The sequence below is a fragment of the Scomber japonicus genome, chromosome 9 (assembly GCF_027409825.1).
Source record: "Scomber japonicus isolate fScoJap1 chromosome 9, fScoJap1.pri, whole genome shotgun sequence".
NCBI lineage: Eukaryota > Metazoa > Chordata > Actinopteri > Scombriformes > Scombridae > Scomber > Scomber japonicus.
Window position 1 is genome coordinate 32926134 of NC_070586.1, and position 20431 is coordinate 32946564.

Sequence of the window (20431 nt, forward strand, 5' to 3'; positions counted from 1 at the left end):
GCTAATGTTAGCTTTACTGAATACTTACTAGACAATAAACTGCTAAATGTCTAGAGTCACTGTGGATGTAGTTGCACCGACTCACCTGCTCAGACCACCCATTCACCTGTTAAGACCACCGACTCACCTGTTTAAACCATTTTCATGTTACATAATGCGCAGTTAAATTTGTCTTATGGTGAAGGTTAGCTAGCTAGCGATAAGTTAACCTAATTAGTTTTGTTGCCGCCATTATGTCAAAGCAGGTAAAATGATAAAAGGCAGCTAGGCTATAACGTTACTTAACTCATAACTTAAAGGGAACAATTTATGCAAGTATTATTTACCGAAAAGCACATTTTTACTGACTTACGGGCCATGATATTTACATTTGTGCACTTAACTTAGCCTACTTGCAACACCTGAACACAATTAACCTTAATTACACTAGGCAGTTTAAACATCGCAATAACTTGTTATGACTTTTTCGTACAGGTTACTATATCATATAATATATCACGTTTAATAGCCTATAGGCCTATTAAATTATTCAAATTGTATATCAATATCCTATTTATATATTTTTGGCTTTCAGCGTAGTATTACTATCTGAATGGCAGGTCTAGCAGGTTCAGTTTTACTGTGTATGAAAAAATGTATTATATTATTATTATTATTATTATTATTATTGTCATTATTATTATCATTAAACATCCATGGGTTTTTCTCACGGTGGCTGGTGCATTATTGTAGGCAACAGGCTGTTCTTATTTTATGTCTCCCCCTGCTCTTCTACTGGATGTCACAGATGTGTGAGGGGCACCAAAATATGGCGCTATCATTTTGAACCAATGGGGTGACCGTTTGTAACAGGTTGCAGCTGGCGTCACTACCGTGGCGGGAACGCGCATTCAAGAAGGGAACGAGGTTGAGCAGGCTTCGGGATCGCGCTCATCTATTTGGCTGGCAGATGCCTCCGGTGTAACAGGCCGATCATTATGGGGGACCCGGGACCCTGCAACGGGAGGGACCCTGACCGACCGACCGCTGCGGAAAGCCCATCAAGGCGGTTTATACCGGGATAAAAACATTTTGTGTGTGTGATAGTTAGCAGCCAGTCAGTAAGCCACAGAGGAGACGGTGTTTACCGGGGATTCAATCAGAGCCAGAGCCGTTACTGGTCGGATAACGAGGAGAGAGCGACGTTAGGAAACTGGAAAGACAGCAGTTGTCAGTCTGACTGGATCCAACTCGGAATAGCGAGAGCGATGGATGAATTGTCGATTACAAGCCGGTGTGGTCAGCCCAACCCAGCCAGAGTAGGGTGGGTTCATCCGGAGTGAAATCAGTCAGCTCTTATCTGTTGGCTTCTCCTCCGCCGGGCGGCGATGTCCGCTTTCTGCCTAGACCTGCAGACGCCTGCCGTGGTTTCAGCACCACTGGAGCTGGACAGCGACAGCATGGAGCCCCGGACCAGCCCCGCCGCTCAGGAGCCCGGCGGCTTTCAGGGTCACCCGCTGCGGCACACCGGCTCCGGAGGCCTCGGCATGGCCTTGGAGGAGGAACTGGCCATGCTTGCCGGGGAGCGGGACGGCGAGGAGGAGCTGTCGGACCTAGAGGCGCCTGCGGTGGGGCATAACGCAGACTTGCTGTCGCTCTATCGTCAAAAGGAAAAAGACTTGGTTTTAGCCGCTAAACTCGGAAAAGCATTGCTGGAAAGAAACCAAGACTTGACCAAGCAATATGAGAAAATGCACAAAGATCTCAGCGAGAAACTAGAGGTAAACTAGCGGAATACAATATCATTTTGCCCAAGTTTTAATTCTGCCCTTTAAATGTCATAAGTGGAATAGTCAAGCTCGGGCCTACACAATGTAAACAAAGCCATCCAGGACCATAACAAATTATGCCCTTCAGCTGTCACAGAAAGGGTTTCATCTCGCATGATACCCTCATAATGGGAGCTTATAATAGTACTTAATGTGCTTGAAGCTGAGAAGACATTTTATAGACTGAGATAAAACTTGCTGGTCATTGTGATCTAAAGTTGAAGTAAACTACACTGCCTCCCTCTTTATAGTGAGCAGCAGCAGAGCTAACAAAATGCAGCACAGTCTGTTAATTATCTAACACATGGTTGTTTACTGAAAACTGCACAGCTGAGCTTTTGTTCTTGCTGTTTCCAAAATCCTTAACGCAAACTAGCACGTGGCCTGAGAAAAAGCACAAAGACTAATCCTGTGACTGTCCAGGGCCTACTGTATCTACTGTACATCTGTTCAGCCCATTGATCCATATTCATCATCATGTTGCAGCTCAGAGAAATAAGCTGCCTCTTAATATGAGACTCTCCTTACTGATGTTGTTACAGTTCCCAGGTAACCTATTCTAACTGGTGGCTGAAGTTGTTGTGTGGTCATGTTTTAATTGTCTTTTGATCCTCTCCTTTTGTTCAGGGGTTTACCCAGAGATGAATATAGTGGCCGTACAGATACCAGCTGTTTCACCCTTGGATTTAACCAATAACAGCAACCCCCATCCAAACCCTGGCAGCCACTGGTGCTGCAGTGCATCTGTCAATCATTCATTGCCTTCTAGAGAATAAAAAGAAGGATCCTATAATCTAAACTGTCACTCCAGGAACTAGAGAAACAAGAAATGGGTTCATCTCATTCGCTATATTATAGCCCTTCAACCTGTGTAATAGTTGCAGTGATGAGTTAGCACTTTTTTTGTCTTGTTTTGTAATAAAACTTTAAGTTAGTTAAATGAAAGGACCAAGTTTCCATCTTGAACTTTTATACCCTCATTGAGATGACATTTTTCCAAGGACTGAACACAACTTTCTCAGTCTGTTGACGCACATGTGCACCTGCAAGCATCTTTGTCACACCTGCAGTGATTTCACTCGTACTTATGCTTTTTTTTAAATTAGGCAATACACAGGCTTCACATCAAAATCCAATCCAATAGAGGTTAAACCCTAATGCCCCCTCTCTCCCTTTTTGTCTACATGCAGCATTTAGAGCAAGAGAAGCATGAATTGCGTCGGCGTCTGGAAAGTCGAGAGGGGGAGTGGGAGGGCCGCGTGGCCGAGCTGGAGACGGACGTGCAGCAGCTGCAGGGCGAGCTGGAGCGACACCAGGTCCAGCTGAGAGAGGCTGACAGGGACAAGACCAAGGCCATCAGCGAGCTCTCTGAACAGAACCATAGACTGCTGGAGCAACTCAGTAGGGTGAGGAGCAGTGTCCGTGTGTGTGTGTGTGTGTGTGTGTTTATGTATGCCTCAGATGTGCTGCTTCAGGCAGCTTGGGCCAATCTGCATGGAAGATTTAATTAGTCTGGGCTTTGAGTTACTGTGTCACATGGTCTTAATGCTGCTTTAAATGCCCTTCCAAACCACAAAGAAACATATGGATGTGCAAGTGTGTGTGTACTGTGTACGTGTGTGTGTGTGTGTGTGTGTGTGTGTGAAATACACACACGCGTATTTCCTCCTGTCAGTGGCCTCAAGGCCACTCAGTCCAGTTCAAGTCTGGCTGACATGACATAAGGTGCTCAGTCAAGTGAGGAATCATCATCCCTCGGGGGGGGGGGGGGGGGTCTACCATCCTTCAGTCTGTCTCTCTCTAACTTCACTTAAATTATGCTAACTCATCAATATAAAAGGGGAGCTTCCGGGTCTTAGGCTGAATAATTTAAAGTGATTGGACTGCACACTTACGTAACACCACTCTGCATATTGACAGGTAATTTGAGTGCAGTTATTATGACGGGCAGAATAGAAAAGGTCCCTCAAAAGATAGACAGGCAGATATATAGATACATAAATAAGCATACACATAAAGCAGTGCTCGGGGGTTGATGGAGTAATAATTTAGGCTATACCCCTCATGATGAGATGTAGTGTACACACATCAGGGTGGACTGAGATTGGCAGTAGATGCAGATTGATACAGCTGGAGTGGATGTTGTTGTAGCAACAGCAGATTAAATCCTCCTAAGAAGCTCAATACAACACCTCAGTCAGCTCAATCTGCAGCAGAACAAGGACACTGTATCCAGATAGAGTGGCCACGGTGCAACAGCCCAGCAGTGAACTCTATCTGAGAAGCTAGACTATTGTTCATGTCATTGTTGTGTTTGTAGCAGTGGTGTTCCTGTTAATTTGTCCATGCTCTGTACCTTGACGCTTGTAAAAAATATTATGGCTTGTCAGTACAACCATATAGAATGATTTAATAATAATATATCCCAAATAATAGTGCAAATCATGCTCCTTCACCTGGGTAAGGGACGTACAATATAAATACCTGAAAGACCGTTACGACAACTTAAAGGTCAGTGAACGCCTCATAGCCTCGACTGCAGCCAGGTAGGCTCACAGTGGGTGCCGCGTCCACATTTCGAGATGCCCCCAGAGCCTTATACACAAAGGTTGACAAGCCTGAACAGGTGCTTTGATAACCCCTTTAGCGGTGCTTTCTGTAGCAACGCTCACACTTCCTCTCCTGGGAGAAGACATGAGCTGCTGCCAGGCACCCGCTGTTCAGGGAGGAGATGCTCTGCGTGGTTTGATTTTTTTTAACCCCCAACTCACCGCCTATCGCAGGCCAGCTCTCTTTTTTTCTCATCTCAATCAGATTATATCAGCCTCTCGCTCCATCTTACCCCCAAGTCCCATCATCAAATTGCGATCATGGACTGTGCTTGGGTGGGTCAGTCTCTATAGATCTAGACACTTAGCATAATTAAAGTGCATTTCCTTTCTGCGGGTCCGTATTGTGTTTTTTGGGGGGGTGGGGGAGCGTATCTCACGGTCGTTGTGACTCAGTAAAATTCACAAGACTTAATTGACTGCATCGATCCAGATCTTATGATTCAGTGCATTGGGCAGGCAGTGGGAGACCTGCTGGGTAATAGAATAAATGAGGTCATTCACAGTGCTAGCTCGCTCCCTCATTTTTATCTTTTTTTCTCCCTTTGTCTTTCTCGCTTTCTTCTCTTTTCTCTCGCTCTCTATCTATGCTCATTACTAAGCAATGGGCTGTGACTAAGTAATGTTAACTGTTTACAGCTCTGAGTGAATGGAGGGAATGTGAAATTACCCCGAGGAAACTCTGCAGTAGTGAGGCCACTGGAGGCCTGCTATTTTCATCTGCCCTCCCCATCTCTACTTATTGTTAACTCTTTCATTGCAACGCTCAAATTAAATCTAAACAGGTTTGCATGTGACCTCCCGTTTACCTTGTCCAATACATCAATGATGATGATGATGATGATGATGATGATGATGATGATGAGTTTGGTATTGTAGTGGTTTGGCCTGTGGTGACAACACACTATTGAGGATCAGGCTCCTAATTGAGAGAGCAACCACGTCCTTACAATAACACACAAAACAAAGGATGCAGATAAAAAGTTGAACCAGTTTGCAGCCGCCATTACTACACCACAGGAAGAATAGTACAGAGTTAAGTTTAACTACGGAGGGTTAATGAATAAATAAATATGTATTTGATTAATTAGGAAAACACACTAATATATAAATATGTGGTGAAATGACATAAATAACTAAATCCATAAATTAATAATCAAGTAAATATTATTCCTCCTAAAGCAATACAGTAGATGAGTAAGACATTTCATAAATAAATAGTATAAATAAATAAAAGCATGTAGGAAATAAGAAACAAATACATGTGGACTAGTAGAGAAGTAGAAATAGATAAATAGAAATAAAAGTTATTTATTTGTGTATTAGTATATTTTTTATAGTCTATATATGACTATTCTATTTTCAGATGGTGATTTCTAAAGCAAACCTATGAAATATGTCTAATTTTCAGATTAATTACCACCATTTTTGTTCTTTATTCATTTAATAGTTAATTTAAGTATTCACCTGTGTGTTCTTTTCAGCTTTTATTAATTGATACATTCAATTTTTTGTCCTCCCTATGTGTTTCAAGCCCTTCAGAGGGTCATTTTCTAATGCCATATTGAAATGAAATATATCTCATTTTCAGAATAATTACCACAATTTTTGTTCTTTGGTAATTAAATTATTAATTAAATTATTTATTTGTGTTTTTTCAGCTTTCATTGATTGATACATTTCAATTTTTGTCCTTCATACTTCATTCCAGCTCTTTGAAGTGTCATTTTCTAAAGCCAACCTTTGAAATATAACTAATTTTAAGATGAATTACTACCGTTTTTGTTGTTTATCAAAAAAAAATAAAAAAAATCAGCTTTTAATAATTGATACATTTAAATTTTTGTCCTCCGTATATGATTCCAGCCCTTCAGAGGGTCATTTCCTAAAGCCAACCTTAGAGAGTAACCTAAGAGCATTGTTTAAAATGAATCATTTCTTAACAGAGCTTTTGATTGGCTGCAGTGCCATGACCTTGAGAAGGCAGGGCACTCCGTAGGAAGTGATGCAAGTCATGGGGTAAGATGCAGCACTGAGGGGATTAGGCTATAATCCGTGGTAATCCGTGCCATATGCGTTCAGTCAGGAACCAAAACAACTCGGACCCATACTCTACTTAATTAATAACAGCAGGTAACTTTAGATATTTGGGCAGAAAAAAGCTAACACACGCGTCTCTGTCGTCACACCGTATGCTGGATTGACAAAAATACCTCCTGTGGTTATTCCTCTGTGAACATATGTGTGTGTGTGTGTGTGTGCGTGTGTGTGTGCGTGTGTGTGTGTGTGTGCATGTGCATGTGTGTGCGCAGGTGAGAAAATGCAACACTGATGAGTGACTAATCTATACATTACTGAATAAGTAAGAAAGAGGAATAGAGAAACAGCCTCCAGCAATAGAACCGAAGAGGTCTGTGCTGGTCTTGAGTGTGAGGTCAGCCAATCTTCTCAGACCTAATCTGATCAGAGTGAACTAGCAGGAAGAGGACCTTTCTCTAATTACATTACGGCACACGCTCAGGAAAAAAGGATGGCTAGGGATGCACGGACTCCAGCGCGACCGCCTGCGTGCTTTACGGCCATGGTTCATTCTAATTGCGTCAACCTCTAGAATTTACCTAATTAGACGTTAGACAGCAGCTTCCAGTGACTCATCAAAGTTGTTTATTTCAGGCTTGTGGAAGGGGAAGTGATTTCATTCTTTTGTGGCTCGTAATCTGCCAAAATGTAACAAGCATGGGGTAATATATGGAGTGAATATCTCTGGATGACAAAAGCTTAAATGTGGCATCCCCTTGTCGTTTGTGGCCTCATCAGAACAGCGTGTCCACATCACCCTCTGCAAGTGACTCACTTTCACTCCTCTTTTCTTTTTTTTTTGTTTTTACACCCCTCCGCCAGTGTCGAACACAGTCCCTGGGCGTCTGTCCAGCAATCAGCCGCGTTCAACACCAGTCACTAGAGCACACAACGTCTGCCTCCCGTCAGCCACGAGGTAGCTGCTGCTTTCAGGATCAGCTCTGTGATTGGCACATATTGTCACTCTGAGGATGTGCGTGTTATGTAACCGTTTCAGAAACGTGGGGGTTATCCATCCTCCGTAAGTCTAGACAAAAGCAGAGCTGCGTGAAAGCAACTAAAAGGAAAATACCAGAAGCAACGAGAGCACAAGTCGCAGCTCCGCCAATCCCACTTCTCGTCCCGGGTTGCCATGACAACCGGAGTGACATGCAAATGAAACATCCCGTGTTGTTGTTACCATGGGAATGCGCTCCACAGAAAGGCACAGGGCACACAGATCGTTTGATGCGAGGTTTGCGTGACCGAAAAGACCCGAGACGCACCTCGCAGTCATAAATGCCAGGTCGTGTTCCGCCGCCACACAGACACAGCTTCACCTTCCTCCTGAATCAACAGGAGTTTCTACTTTTTTCAAGTCTCAGCTCCCAGCTCTGTAAAGTGAGCGTACAGTATGTGCTCAGATAAATGTCAGAGTAAAAAGCCTCTCTGCTGCTGCTGAGCCCTACTTCGCTGCCCTGGATTCAGACCCAGCAGTCTGATTTGCCCCTGTTTGTCCTGCCGTGCTTATAAAGCTTGAGCTGGGATCTGAGGAATTTGCGCTCAGATTAAGCCAGTATCTGCCAATCAGACGCCCCACGATCAAAACTCTGTGGTGTTTTCACCGTGATCTCAATCTGTCAGTTTGTTGGGCCAGTGGGTTAGATGTCGTTAGCTCTGTGACCTGTCGCTGCACTTGGCCTCCGCTGACTGCACATCTGCTTCCTGCACAAAGAAGGCGGGATGATACAGCTGTCACATAGAAAGCCACTACATCTAGTCACTATTACTGAAGTCCTGTTGGCTCAGATAGAAGTGGAGGAAGGATTCACATTCTTTACTTAAGTAAAATCAGCTATAGGACACTGTGGAGTGTTCATAAAAATCTTGTCAGCAAAATGTACTTCAGTTAATAAAAGTAAAACTACTGGTAAGGCAGAAAAGTAAGTCCTGTGTGAGTGTTATTATATAAATGAATGAGTGTATTTAGGTCATACATTATAAGAAACAATACTTAACAATTTAGTGTGGGTATGCAACTGACAAAACATCACCTTTTGGGTTTGCACCAATCTGTTTCCCATAATAAAATACACACAGTCAATGCTTTATTATTAATGTACAGTGCAAAAGTCTTAGGTGACCACTAGCTTTGTTGTTTTAGCAAAGTTTTAATGGCTATCCATATTTAGTGTTTCAGTCTGTTAATTAAGATAGAAATTAAGCAAAATATGCAGACAAAATGTAAACCCCCCCCCCCCCCCCCAAAAAAAAAATTCACAGGCAGAAGTCAGTATTTAGTGGGAACCCCCTTGCCACTAAGCACATCTTGAGCTCTTTTAGCAACACTGTCCTGAAGTTGATCGAAGCTGATTTCCCTTTGAGAGTGGCCTTGCTGATGCAATTTTATGTCTGTCAAATTCTGTGATTGAAAGTTGATCTTATACATATTAGCGAGCTACCAATGAGTTAAATAGCATGTGTATGTAATGCTCAAGCATGTCTTGCACACAACAAAAATGTTACTGACCTTTTTTACAGCTGTCATTGTAACATTAAATAGTAGAACAAATTCAGGTGTTGGCAATGATATAAATTAGGGGTCCATTCCATTTAGGTGTAAGAGAGCCAGGTTCCTGCTATTGCTCAAGTGTAAGGGGAGGTCACACTGAATACTTGCCACTTTAGCCTATAGAAGCTGTTTTTAATACTACATACACATTTCCTGTATGTTTTGGCTGTATTCTAATAAAGAGATGGATAAATAATTATATATGGTCATTAAAGCATTGCTAAAACAATATATCTAATGGTGGCCTAAGACTTTTGCACAGTACTGTATATGAATATCATTTTCATGTTGTAGTTGATCAAGGTGGAGCTCATTTTAAATACCTTTGTTGGATCATTTAATCTAGTTCAACAAATCATACTTCAGATTCTTACACTGTATATTTAGTGTGTAAAGTTTTTATTAGTAAAGTAACTGTAGCTGTCAAATGAATATTGTGCTTAGTGTCTTTCTACCACTGGCTTCAGAGACATTAGCTCATAGTAATGTCAAGGTGACTCGAGACTACTGCGACAAAGTTGCAAATTGTTCTTAGCCGCACCTAAAACCTACACAGCATCAATCAGCCCCCATCCGTTGAGTGTCAGCCATTAGCATTATGTGTTTTAAATGACAAACTCAAACACGAGGCTGGTGTTGAAAGTGTAATAAGTAGTGATATATTATTAGCAGTCATTATTTAATCCTGTCCTGACTGACACACACAGAAAATATTTGATGTACCAGTGTTGTGTAAAAAAAAATCTAGCCACTGCCATTATGGTAATTTTATTTAAAAAATGACCCATTTCTTTAGTAAATTATTAGCTCAAATTAGAATTTCAGTGCTGTGTACTTTAAGAGTGCATAATGTTTTAGTGTCAGTACTTTCTGGAATTACACTGAATGGAGCATCCAGAATGGGAGACAGATGTATTTGCAACATCTTGCCCTAGATTTTGCCCTATTTAAAGGAGAACATTTTCACCTTTTGACATGACTGAACCCAACCAATAATTCAATTTTTTTTTTCACGATCTTACCATAAAAAAATCATATAAGTTTTAACAGAGCAGCCGCTGTCATGCTTCCAAAGAGGCTGCAGCATTAGTTACTACTCAGATTCAAACCCCAGCACGGTGAAACTGAAGCAGAGCCGTCCTGGCAGCTTGTCCTTTTCCAGAGACTCCCAGCAGAACACAGCTGCAGACTACAACCAGTGTTACCTAAGGACAGAAGTGAACTGAAAGTGAGCGAATGCATCTGTAAGACCGACTGAGTAAATCTGTGAGCGTCTTGAAAAGCTGCAGCAGCGTTTAGTGCCACCCAGAGGCTGCACTCCAAACTGATGTTGAAAAAGCCGTGTTTATTTCCTTTCAGCGCCCACTGATTAAAAGACAAACCCAAAAAACTTTAATAATAAGAGCTCAAACATGTTTGGGGGATTAGAGCTGAGGACGGCTTTTCACAGTTTTAAAAATGGATTTTATAACCATCCGTGCTTACAGTGTTTGACACATTTACTACAGTGTGTGTGTCTTGATCGAGCAGAAAGCAAGTGATTTATTTTTTTTAGGATTTTTTTTGCTGTTGCCATGGCAGTGATGATAATGCAAGAAAGCTTCCTGAGTGCAGCTCTATGCTAATGAAGCTCAGCCAGGCTCGATGTGGCCTGATCCCAACCTGTCCAATAAGCTCAGCTGATTCCCACAGTCTGCTACTGCTGCTACTGCTGCTGCACCGGATCGCACAAATAATGAGCAACAGACTATTTGAAGCTTTTGAAAAGAGCTGTGACATTTGGGTAAAATGATGCTTTCAAAGGAAGAGCTGTTTTACCATTTACAGGAACAGAGTTTGGGGATGGGTGGTTACCGTAACACTACATCAATAACACTGAGTACATGGTGAACTTGAACATGTCTGTGTGTGTGTGTGTGTGTGTGTGTGTGTGTGTGTGTGTGTGTATGCTTGCACTTGCTATTTCTTATCAGATTCCAGTAAATCACCTCATTCTCTTGGGAATGCAAAACAAGCTGAGTAATGTTTCTAATATAACCGAGCAGTTCATGTCACACGTTAAGAATGTCAAGTTTACAGTCTCCCTCTGATATATATGTGCAGAATTTGACATTTAAATGTAGAAGGTGGAAAGTTTCTCTGACATACAAGCATTATTTCTGTGACATCGCAACCTGTATGTAGGCCAATCACAGCCTAGTACGCATCTAACACAAGTGTGACGTGGAAACTTGAAATCTCTAATCCTCATTCATCTGAAAATAGACTTTTCAGTGAAATATGAGACGTCTTGTGTTCAGCAGTTAAACACTTGAAATGAACGATATTTGCACATTCAAAAGAATCTGGGTTTGTTTTTTTTTTCAATTATTCAATGAGAGAGATGGAGTCAGTGTAATTTTTATAAATGTTTAACAAGGTAACTGAACTTTCTTGTGGAGAAAGCATATCAGACAGATAACATGCCTGCAGGGGATCTTCATCAATTATTACTGACACACTTTTAGACACAAAATTGAACTTCACTATCCTCTCTCTCTCTGTCTGTCTGTTTCTTTCCAGGCTGCAGAGGTGGAGAGGCAGCTGTCCACTCAGGTCCATTCATTACGGGATGACTTCAGGGAGAAGAGTCTGTCTACAAGCCAGCACATGACACGACTAGAAACTCTACAGGCTGAGGTGAGCCGTTTATCAGTATCACTTTCCCTTATAGATCACTTTATATAAAATCTAACAAAAATCACACAAACATACAGCCAAGTTCTGTTTCTGTACAATACTGTTGCTTGTTTTAAGTTATTGGTACACAATGAGTAGCCTGAATCTCTATGGTAACAGTACATCACTAGAGAAGTTAAAGTGAGACTATGTAACTTTTAAGTTCTTCTTCTAACAAATCAGATGTTGAATTTATAAGCTGTGAAACACAACATTTTTGCCCAGTTCACTACACTCAGGAGTTTTATTGATACAGTCTCACTTGTTCCAGTAGGACCAGTAGCTGGTGGAGACTGGTGTTTGCTAATGTTTGATAGATGTTGCCGTGTAACTGACATCACCGAGTCAGCAAAACAAAGCAAACAAACCATACCTCATCATGAGACATGTTTGTTGTTCCCCACTTTTGTTCCTGCCCACTTCCTCTTAGTCACACATCCTGATGATGATGATGATGATGATGTCTTTAAAGCAACTGACTCAAGGGAAATTCATGGCTACTGTTACACAAACAGTAAAGTTACACAGTCTCACTTAAAAAGTGCCCAAAAACAAATCCAATTTTTCAGAGGCTAGTAACCACCTTATCATACTACTAGCATTTTTAGTTACTTTTTAAATCCGTCAGGGCAATTCATCTTTTTCTTCTCTTCCTATCTTTCTATAATCTTTATCTGTCTCTTCACCTGTTCCTCCTTCCCTCTCGGTTGGAGCAGCAAGGGCTAGAAGTGAGTGGTCACCGAACGCTGTCTGTCAACCAGACTGCATGCTGCATGTGACGTCTCGTAAAATATATAGAAACAAGGATTGCACCATAATCTCGCTCAGAATGAATGAATTGGTTCTCCTTTCTGTCCAATTAAATGAATTGATGATAGGGTAAAGCACTATTATTTCATTAAGTGAATTGCTGAATGATTTACTGACACTTTTGACCATTTAATGTCTTCTAATATTAAAAAAACTCAGCTGTCATGCTGTTAAACTTAAAGGGAATAAAAGCTTTAAAGGCATTTGACATTGCAATCCCTGTTTCCTATGATCAGGCATGAATAACATGCTTGGTTACTGGAGCATGAGATGTGTTGTGATGTCAGTCATGTTGCTCATACATGATGGCATCCACATACTATGTGTCATGAACACAGTTACCGTTAAAGCATAACAATGTAAGCACTTCAGATTTCCCCGTAGCTTCACTTCAAAGCTACACAGAAAACACCCAGACTGCAGAGCCTGCGCTATAATTGGGAGAAACAGCCACCGCTCTATATTTAGCTGAGATACTGCAATGTCTGGGTGCTCCCACTTTTTTTCCCGCTTTCCCTTTTATATGACATGTGTTGATGATAAATGGCTTTTTGCCCTATTTGTGTAAGACAGAGACTATAGCAGCCCCAAAAATATCCACAACCTGGCAATGTCAGATAGTGGTATGGTAGTAAAAGCAACCGATTCACATGTAAGCTCCTGCACTGTGAAGTAGGTTACCAGATGTAGGTCAAAAGCAGGAGGGATAAAAATGAGCAAGAACTGATGTTTGTTTAATGGGGGAAAGCTGCTCAGGCGGCGACAAAGGAAACAACACAACTCTCAATATGAGGAACAAGTCGGGTCGCTGTAATGCTAGCCTTGAGTGGAAGGCCGTTAGACTGGCACGGTTAAGAAGGAGTAAGCTGATATCGAGCTTTGTGGAGACACTATCAGGAAAGACATTCCTAAAGACGAGGGTGGCAAGTAACGCCTACGCCTGTGCTAGGCAACAAACATTCTTCAGGCCAGTGGGAGTACTTTTTAATCTTGTGTAAGAGCCCAGCTTGCCTCATAGAGTCGTAGGAACAACAAAATTCAGACTTTAATCAGGTCTGTAGCTGCCGCCCATCTGTCCACTATCAACCAGGAATCGAGACAATCCTGCAGTTTGTCCACTTAATGCCCCGTTTCCCGCTGCGCACTGTCTAACCGCTGCTGTTTGACATGTTAGATTAAGATGCTGTCGGAGAGGAAGATGGAGCTGGAGCGCCGGGTGCACGCAATGCTGGAGGAGAACGAGCTGCTGCAGAACACAGTGGACGACCTCAGAGAAAGAACGCTGGTGTTTGAGAAGCAGTATCACGAAAAGGACCTACAGGTACAGACACATGAATAAATGAGCTGTCATATCTTTCAGGGCAGCTATAACCTCTATAGATATTGTGATTGATGTTGTTTTATGTACACTATACACCTGCTACAATCAGCCCTCCCTCCAAATCTCTATATAAGTTACAGTATTGACTCCTTTGTTGTGACCAGTTACGGCAGAGTCAGCTGGAGCTCCATGAGGTTCAGTTGTCCCACAGGCAGCTGACCGCTCGGCTGGACCAGCTGACGGAGGAGCACAGTCTCCAAAGCATCACGCCCCACCCGTCCAGTCTGCTGTGTGAGATAGAGCAGTGCATGGAGCAGGAGGAGCAGGAGCAGGAGAGGGAGCAGGTAACCAAGCACCTGCACGTATTATTACAACAGTAGGATTGTGTTTAATTGTGGAGACAGCTTGCATCAGGCGGGACAGCTCACCAAAACCACAGTAAAATACTTCACTTGTCCTTTTTCTAAACTCTCTCTCTCTCCCCGACTGTGTAGCTGCGTCTCCAGCTGTGGGAGGCCTACTGCGAGGTCCGCTCACTCTGCTCCCATCTCCGGGGAAATGACGTCACAGACTCAGCCCTGTCCACGGACTCTTCCATGGACGAGTCCTCGGAGACGTCCTCAGCCAAGGATGTGCCTACTGGGAGCCTTCACACCAGCCTGCTGGAGCTACGGAGGTTGACACAGAATCTGCTGGATGGCAACGAGTCTACGGTACTGCTGAATGTGCTGAATGCGAGCTTTTAGTCAGCGATATTTAAATGGCTGATACTTGAAATTCCCAATCATTTTCCTGGAAGAACGATGTAATTTGGTACTAATTACAGAGAAAGTAAGAACAAGACATGCTCCAAGATATTTTTACGAAAAGAACAAAGAGATTGTATATCAGTTACACATAAGCAGTTCATGATTACCATAGAAACTTTTGTGAAAGAGCTAAAATCGTATTTATTTCACGTAACTTAAAGAGCTGTAATGAACTAGAGGGCAGAGTGGGTTAAATTCAAGGCATAAACTGCTTCATTAGAACATTTAGGATAAAATCTGACATAACCTACATTAATGGTGCAACAGCATAGTGAGGGTTTGGGATAGTAGTTAACAGATGCAAGTTAATATTCATTGACTATTTGAAACTGTATTTTCTGCATATGTTAGTTTTCCCCATTTTATTAGTATCAAATTATATATTCCTTTCCAACAACCTGCCTACAAATGTATAGAAGCCAGAAAATTATTACTTCCCAGTAGAAGAAAAAAAAACGTCCTAAAAGTTGATGATTTTGCAAAGTTAAAACTAAAGACCTACAGCTAATTTAATAATACTTTGAAAGGATGGAGCCTCTGTGGGAAAGAAACATAAAAATGCACTTTGAGTGGTAACAACACATATACATTGAGTGTGTGTTGTGAACTAGTGTGTGGCTTGTGTCGATAGGGCTCGCGGCGCAGTGATGAGGAAGCTCTGGAGGAGCAGGTGAGGAAGATGGGAGAAGAGATGAGAGAAGTCAGAGAGCTGTATGACGCCGAGCAGGAAAAAACACGCGGCAACGAAGAGGAGCTGCTAAAGCTGCACAATCAGGTACTGGCTTCTGCTTGTGCAAGGTCACACACGTGCTATGTGCTATGCGTGTGCACAACAGTGAGACATTTTTACACAAGACTTTGCTGCAAACAAGGTGAAAAGAAACGTGTCACAGAGGCCTCATTAATTTAAGATCACATCCAATCTGTCTTGGTGAGATAATATTGTGTTAAGAGCGCCTAAGTCTAAGAATAACATTGACTCAACCCAGTGCTACAGATGTGTGTTGTTCTGATGTGAATTTCATGTATGTTTTTAACGTAGAATGTCGATGCAGTGTGTATAATTTAGTGGCATATAGCAGAGTGGACTTGGCAGAAACGGGATATATATATTATATATATATATAATATTCATAAGTATGTTTTGATTACTGTATAAGCACCTGAAAATAAGACTCTTTGTGTTTTTGTTACCTTAGAATGACGTATTTATATCTACATAGGGAGTGGGTCCTCTTCCCCAGAATCCGCCATGTTTCTACAGTAGCCCAGAACAGACAAACCAAACACTGGCTCTAGAGAGGGACTTTCACATTGTTGTGTTGCAAGAGGGGAGGGTGAGGGGTATTCAGTTGGTTGCAATCTACAACCTCAGCACTAGATGCCACTAAATCCTCCACACTGATCCTTTAAACGTGTCTGTCTTTCAAAATTTAGACAAAATCAGCTCTAAACACATACACAGGTTAGTTGTAGTTATGAACTGACTCAAACAAACCCTCAGTATAACATTAGAAACTATGAACACTCACAGGTGTGTCATTCTATGTTCCCTACAGATGGCGCTGCTCTCTGTAGAGATGTGCTCTCTCCAGGAGGATAATGAGCGGATGAGGGCAATGTCTGAAGTCCTAGAACCCAGCGAGCAGCTCCAGAGTGCTATTAGAGACCGAGATGACGCCATAGCCAAGTAAGATCACAACACACGCATGAACACTGATGAGTGCTGCACTGATACTGTTATAATTCCAAACTGTAACTCAATGTCATGTAGAATATGTAGAATGGAGCTGTAACTAAATGCTTTTCACCAATACAATGACTAGTGGGAATCATTATCATTATTTAATACAACTTAGGTTTAATCTTATATTACCACAATAATAATTGCAGCGAGATCCCTAAAAACAGCCCTGAGTGGACAAAAAACATAAGCAGTCAGACAATCATAAAGGTTTTAAACAAATTTAGATGAAAAAACAAAGCATCCATAAAGTGTCCATAAACATCCATCACTTTTTACAGACAGGAAGGGATTTATGTAATTTGGCTAAACCTGTTAGCTTGTTAAAAAAAATGTGTGATGGCTTGCATCTTTTGCCCTGTCTGACTTATTTGTGGTAGTGTTGTTACACTCCCAGACATCAATGATTACTGGCAAAATAAGCTAATACTATGAAAATAAGACCAAAGTTGTAACAAAGCAGAATTAGCCTTTAAATGTATTATATCACTTCACAACACAGAGATAAAAAAAACATACAGGGTGTAGATGCTGGATTTCTTTGCTTTTTGCTTAAAGGAATAGACATTTTGGGAAGTATCAGCTCATTAATTTTCTTGTTAAATGAGAAGATCGATACCACTCTTGTTTGTCTATTCAATATGGAGCTACAGCCAGGGGATAGTTAGCATAGCTTAGCACTGGAAGCAGTTAGCCTGGCTCAAAGGCAGAAAATCTACATACCAGCACCTCTAAAGTTCACAAATTACACTATTAATATTATAGCTTGTTTGTTTAGCCTGTCCAAAAATGAAAGTGTAAAAACATAAGCAGTGAATTTCTGTTCACTGTGTGGTAGTAACCATTGCATTTATTTTTAGCTTTGGACAAAGCCAGGCTATCTGTTTAGCACTACTTCCATCCTTTCTGCTAAGCTAAGCTAACCAGCTGCTGGCTGTAGCTTCATATTTAACAGACATGAGAGTGGTATCAATCCTCTCATCTAACCCTTATCAAGAAAACAGATACGCATATTTCTTCCTATTCATTTAAAGAGTCACCCCTACATTCATCATCATGTAAAACAGCTGAAGCAGAATCTCTTTAGGGCCATCGTGCTAGCCTGTCATCACTAACTGTTCCGTGTGTGTGCTTTGCAGGAAGAAAGCGGTGGAGATGGAGCTGGCAAAATGTAAAATAGACATCATGTCTCTGAATAGCCAGCTCCTGGACGCTATCCAGCAGAAGCTCAACTTGTCGCAGCAGCTGGAGGCCTGGCAGGTGGGTCAAAGGTCACAAGCAATTTTTAGTAAAAGCTTAATACTCTATTTGTCAAGTATTTTACAACAGCTTTATAAAAGGTTGTTGTCTTTTATGAAGCTGTTCTATTAAATTTGTTTTTCGGATTGATTTTTTCTATATATCTTAAAATTACTAATATGAATAGAAATGTTACTTGATGGTGTTATAGGTTGTGTACAAATGAAATGACACTAACTTCAAGATCAGTTTGTGTTTTTTCCTCACCTTCCCTTGTAACACTTCTAACAGTTTTCTGCGCACATACGTTAAATCTCAGTTAACTTCTGAGGGTGTATGTCAGTAAGGAAACATATAACATATATAACCTGAGGACATTGTGTGTGAGTGTGTGTTCCCTCCCTGCCCTCCCTCACCTGTAACTACCAGCTCTTTCCTCTCTCTTCTCCCCTGCCCACAGTTTGCCTCCTCAGGGCTCTTTACTGTTTGGCTCTTGTGGTTTCTGATCTAGTGGCCTTTCTCAGCTTCCGTACCACCCTTTCTCCCCTGTGGTACCCCCCCTCCTGCCTTAGAGGTGAGCCGAGCTGCGCCATCTCGCCGTTCCACCCTGCACTAACCCGACCACGCCATGCTGAGCCATTCCATGCCACGGAGAAACGCGCATACCAGCTCCCTTTCTATCTCAAACCATTAACCACCTTTGAGAACCATTTAAACCACCACCCTCTCTCTCCACCTACCTCTGTCTTCTCTTTCCATACACCTGCACCCCTTAAAGGAATGTTTTTAGGTGATCGGCTCACTGGTGAGCTTACCTGTTGAAAGATGACAACACAGACATCAAAAACACCCATGTGTCCTCCAGCAGATCAGAACACTACTTACTATTTGTTGAGTGATTAGGTGACATCCAAAAAGACCCTTTTGTAATAGAAAGTGTTCAGATAGTTTAAAATGATTAATAAAGTTGATTTATTAGGTTTGTTTTAAGAAATATAGCAACCATGTATTTCATCTAGTGCTAATTTTCAGTCTTCCATAGCTTGTCAGAGCCCCCTGGTGGCTTTATCTGTCATTAACTACTATCAAAAAACCTAGAAACTTCTCATCTCTTGGACAAGTCAAGTTGGTGCAATTTAGAACAGTGGTACCCCCTCCTGGGAGTCACAAGATTTTGTTCTAATGTTTGCATCTATTTTTAAATGACTGGATATTATTACCTCCTCAGTCCTCTAACATTATTCTGATGAACGATTCAGAGATACTCTTTACAGTATGCACACATATGTGATCTGTGACCAGGGTCCACTATTTATTTATCTTAAAAATATTAGTAAAAATAATGGTAAATGCTAAATGGACTATACTTGTATAGTGTTTTTGTAGTCTCTTTGACCACTCAAAGTGCTTTTACACTGCTTATCACATTCTCACATTCACACACACATTCATACACTGATGGAAGGACTTACCATGCAGGGTGCCAACCTGCTCATCAGGAGGAAACTAACATTCACTCACACATTCATACACCGTTGGCACAGCCATCGGGAGCAATTTGGGTTTAAGTATCTTCTCCAAGGACGATATGTGTGCTTGGAGAAGCACCTGCTGTGGCTCTACCTCCTGAGCCACAGCAGGTTAATCAAACCTGAAAATAATTGTTTCAAGTTGCAAAACATTTATTGTTTCAATTCTATTGTTTATTTGTAAAGTAATGAGTTTTAATCAAATTACCACACAAGGGAGGTAGTATTAGGCCATAGAACAAGTAATGTGGAAATTGTAAATCAATAAGGGGTACAGGCAACCTCAATTTGGCCCTGGAGCCCCTTAGTATGTTTATCTGACTTTTTGTCAATTTAACCAATATCATATACAAATGCCAGATTAAGATGCATGTAGTTCTGATAATATTTCTAAGAGGTGTTGAGCATAAACAAATGATCTACACAGAGGTGAAAGGTGATTGTGGTGTCCCTGTAATTAATACCAAACAGGTAACCATTCAGTCCGATCTCCTCAAAACGTCCCTCAACAACCTGTCACGCTCCCTTTCTGTCCAGATGTCCTCTCATTCACTTCTTTGTCCTCGTCTCTAGGATGATATGCACAGAGTGATTGACCAGCAGCTGATGGACAAGCACCAGGACGAGTGGCGTTCCGCCCCATCCTCCCTGTCAGGGTCGTCGAGGGCCCAGTCCTCCAGGAGAGCTCACCGCATCTCCGACCGGGACAGGAGACTTTTCTCTTTTTTCAAAAAGAACTGAGCCCTGTTGGACAGACCCTGAGCACAGCAGACAGACAAGAGACAGACGAGGCGAGGGAGAAGGAGGGAGCGACATCACAGTACAGTAACAGGGGGTAACAACACAGCCAAAGACGGGCAGTGGCGCACACACACTGAAGTTTGGGAGGGAAGAAGGGGGGGGGGGGGGGGTCATTTTTGCACTTTATCTCTCCCATTACTCTTCTCCTTGCTGGTTTCATTGGTGGCTGCTGACAATGAGAGATAGAAAATATAAGAATAGGACTTCCCCAGAGGCTTTGGCTTCAGCCCCTCTCTTAAGAAAGAGGTCTTACAGATCACGAACAGGGTCACAAAGTTTACCTCCAAAAAAAAAGGAAGGTTTCCTTGTAGTGCCTACGAAAACCATCTCTACTACCCCACTGCCAACTCTGTAGAGAGGGAAACTACTCTTACTGTATGCATCCCAGTTATCAGGCCAAGGAGTCTGGGGAA

The 20431-nt window shown here is 41.9% G+C and overlaps 1 protein-coding gene across 1 annotated transcript; it reads left to right on the forward strand.

Annotated features, from left to right (window-relative positions):
- The first annotated feature begins 1367 nt into the window (after nt 1–1367).
- On the forward strand, nt 1368–19958 carry bicdl1 (BICD family like cargo adaptor 1). The gene is made up of 11 exons (XM_053326227.1): nt 1368–1760; nt 2999–3214; nt 11610–11726; nt 12482–12493; nt 13750–13896; nt 14061–14240; nt 14391–14609; nt 15337–15480; nt 16265–16395; nt 17589–17709; nt 19791–19958. Exons 1-11 carry the CDS (start codon nt 1368–1370, stop codon nt 19956–19958), a joined length of 1848 nt encoding a protein of 615 aa, XP_053182202.1.
- The last annotated feature ends 473 nt before the right edge of the window (nt 19959–20431 follow it).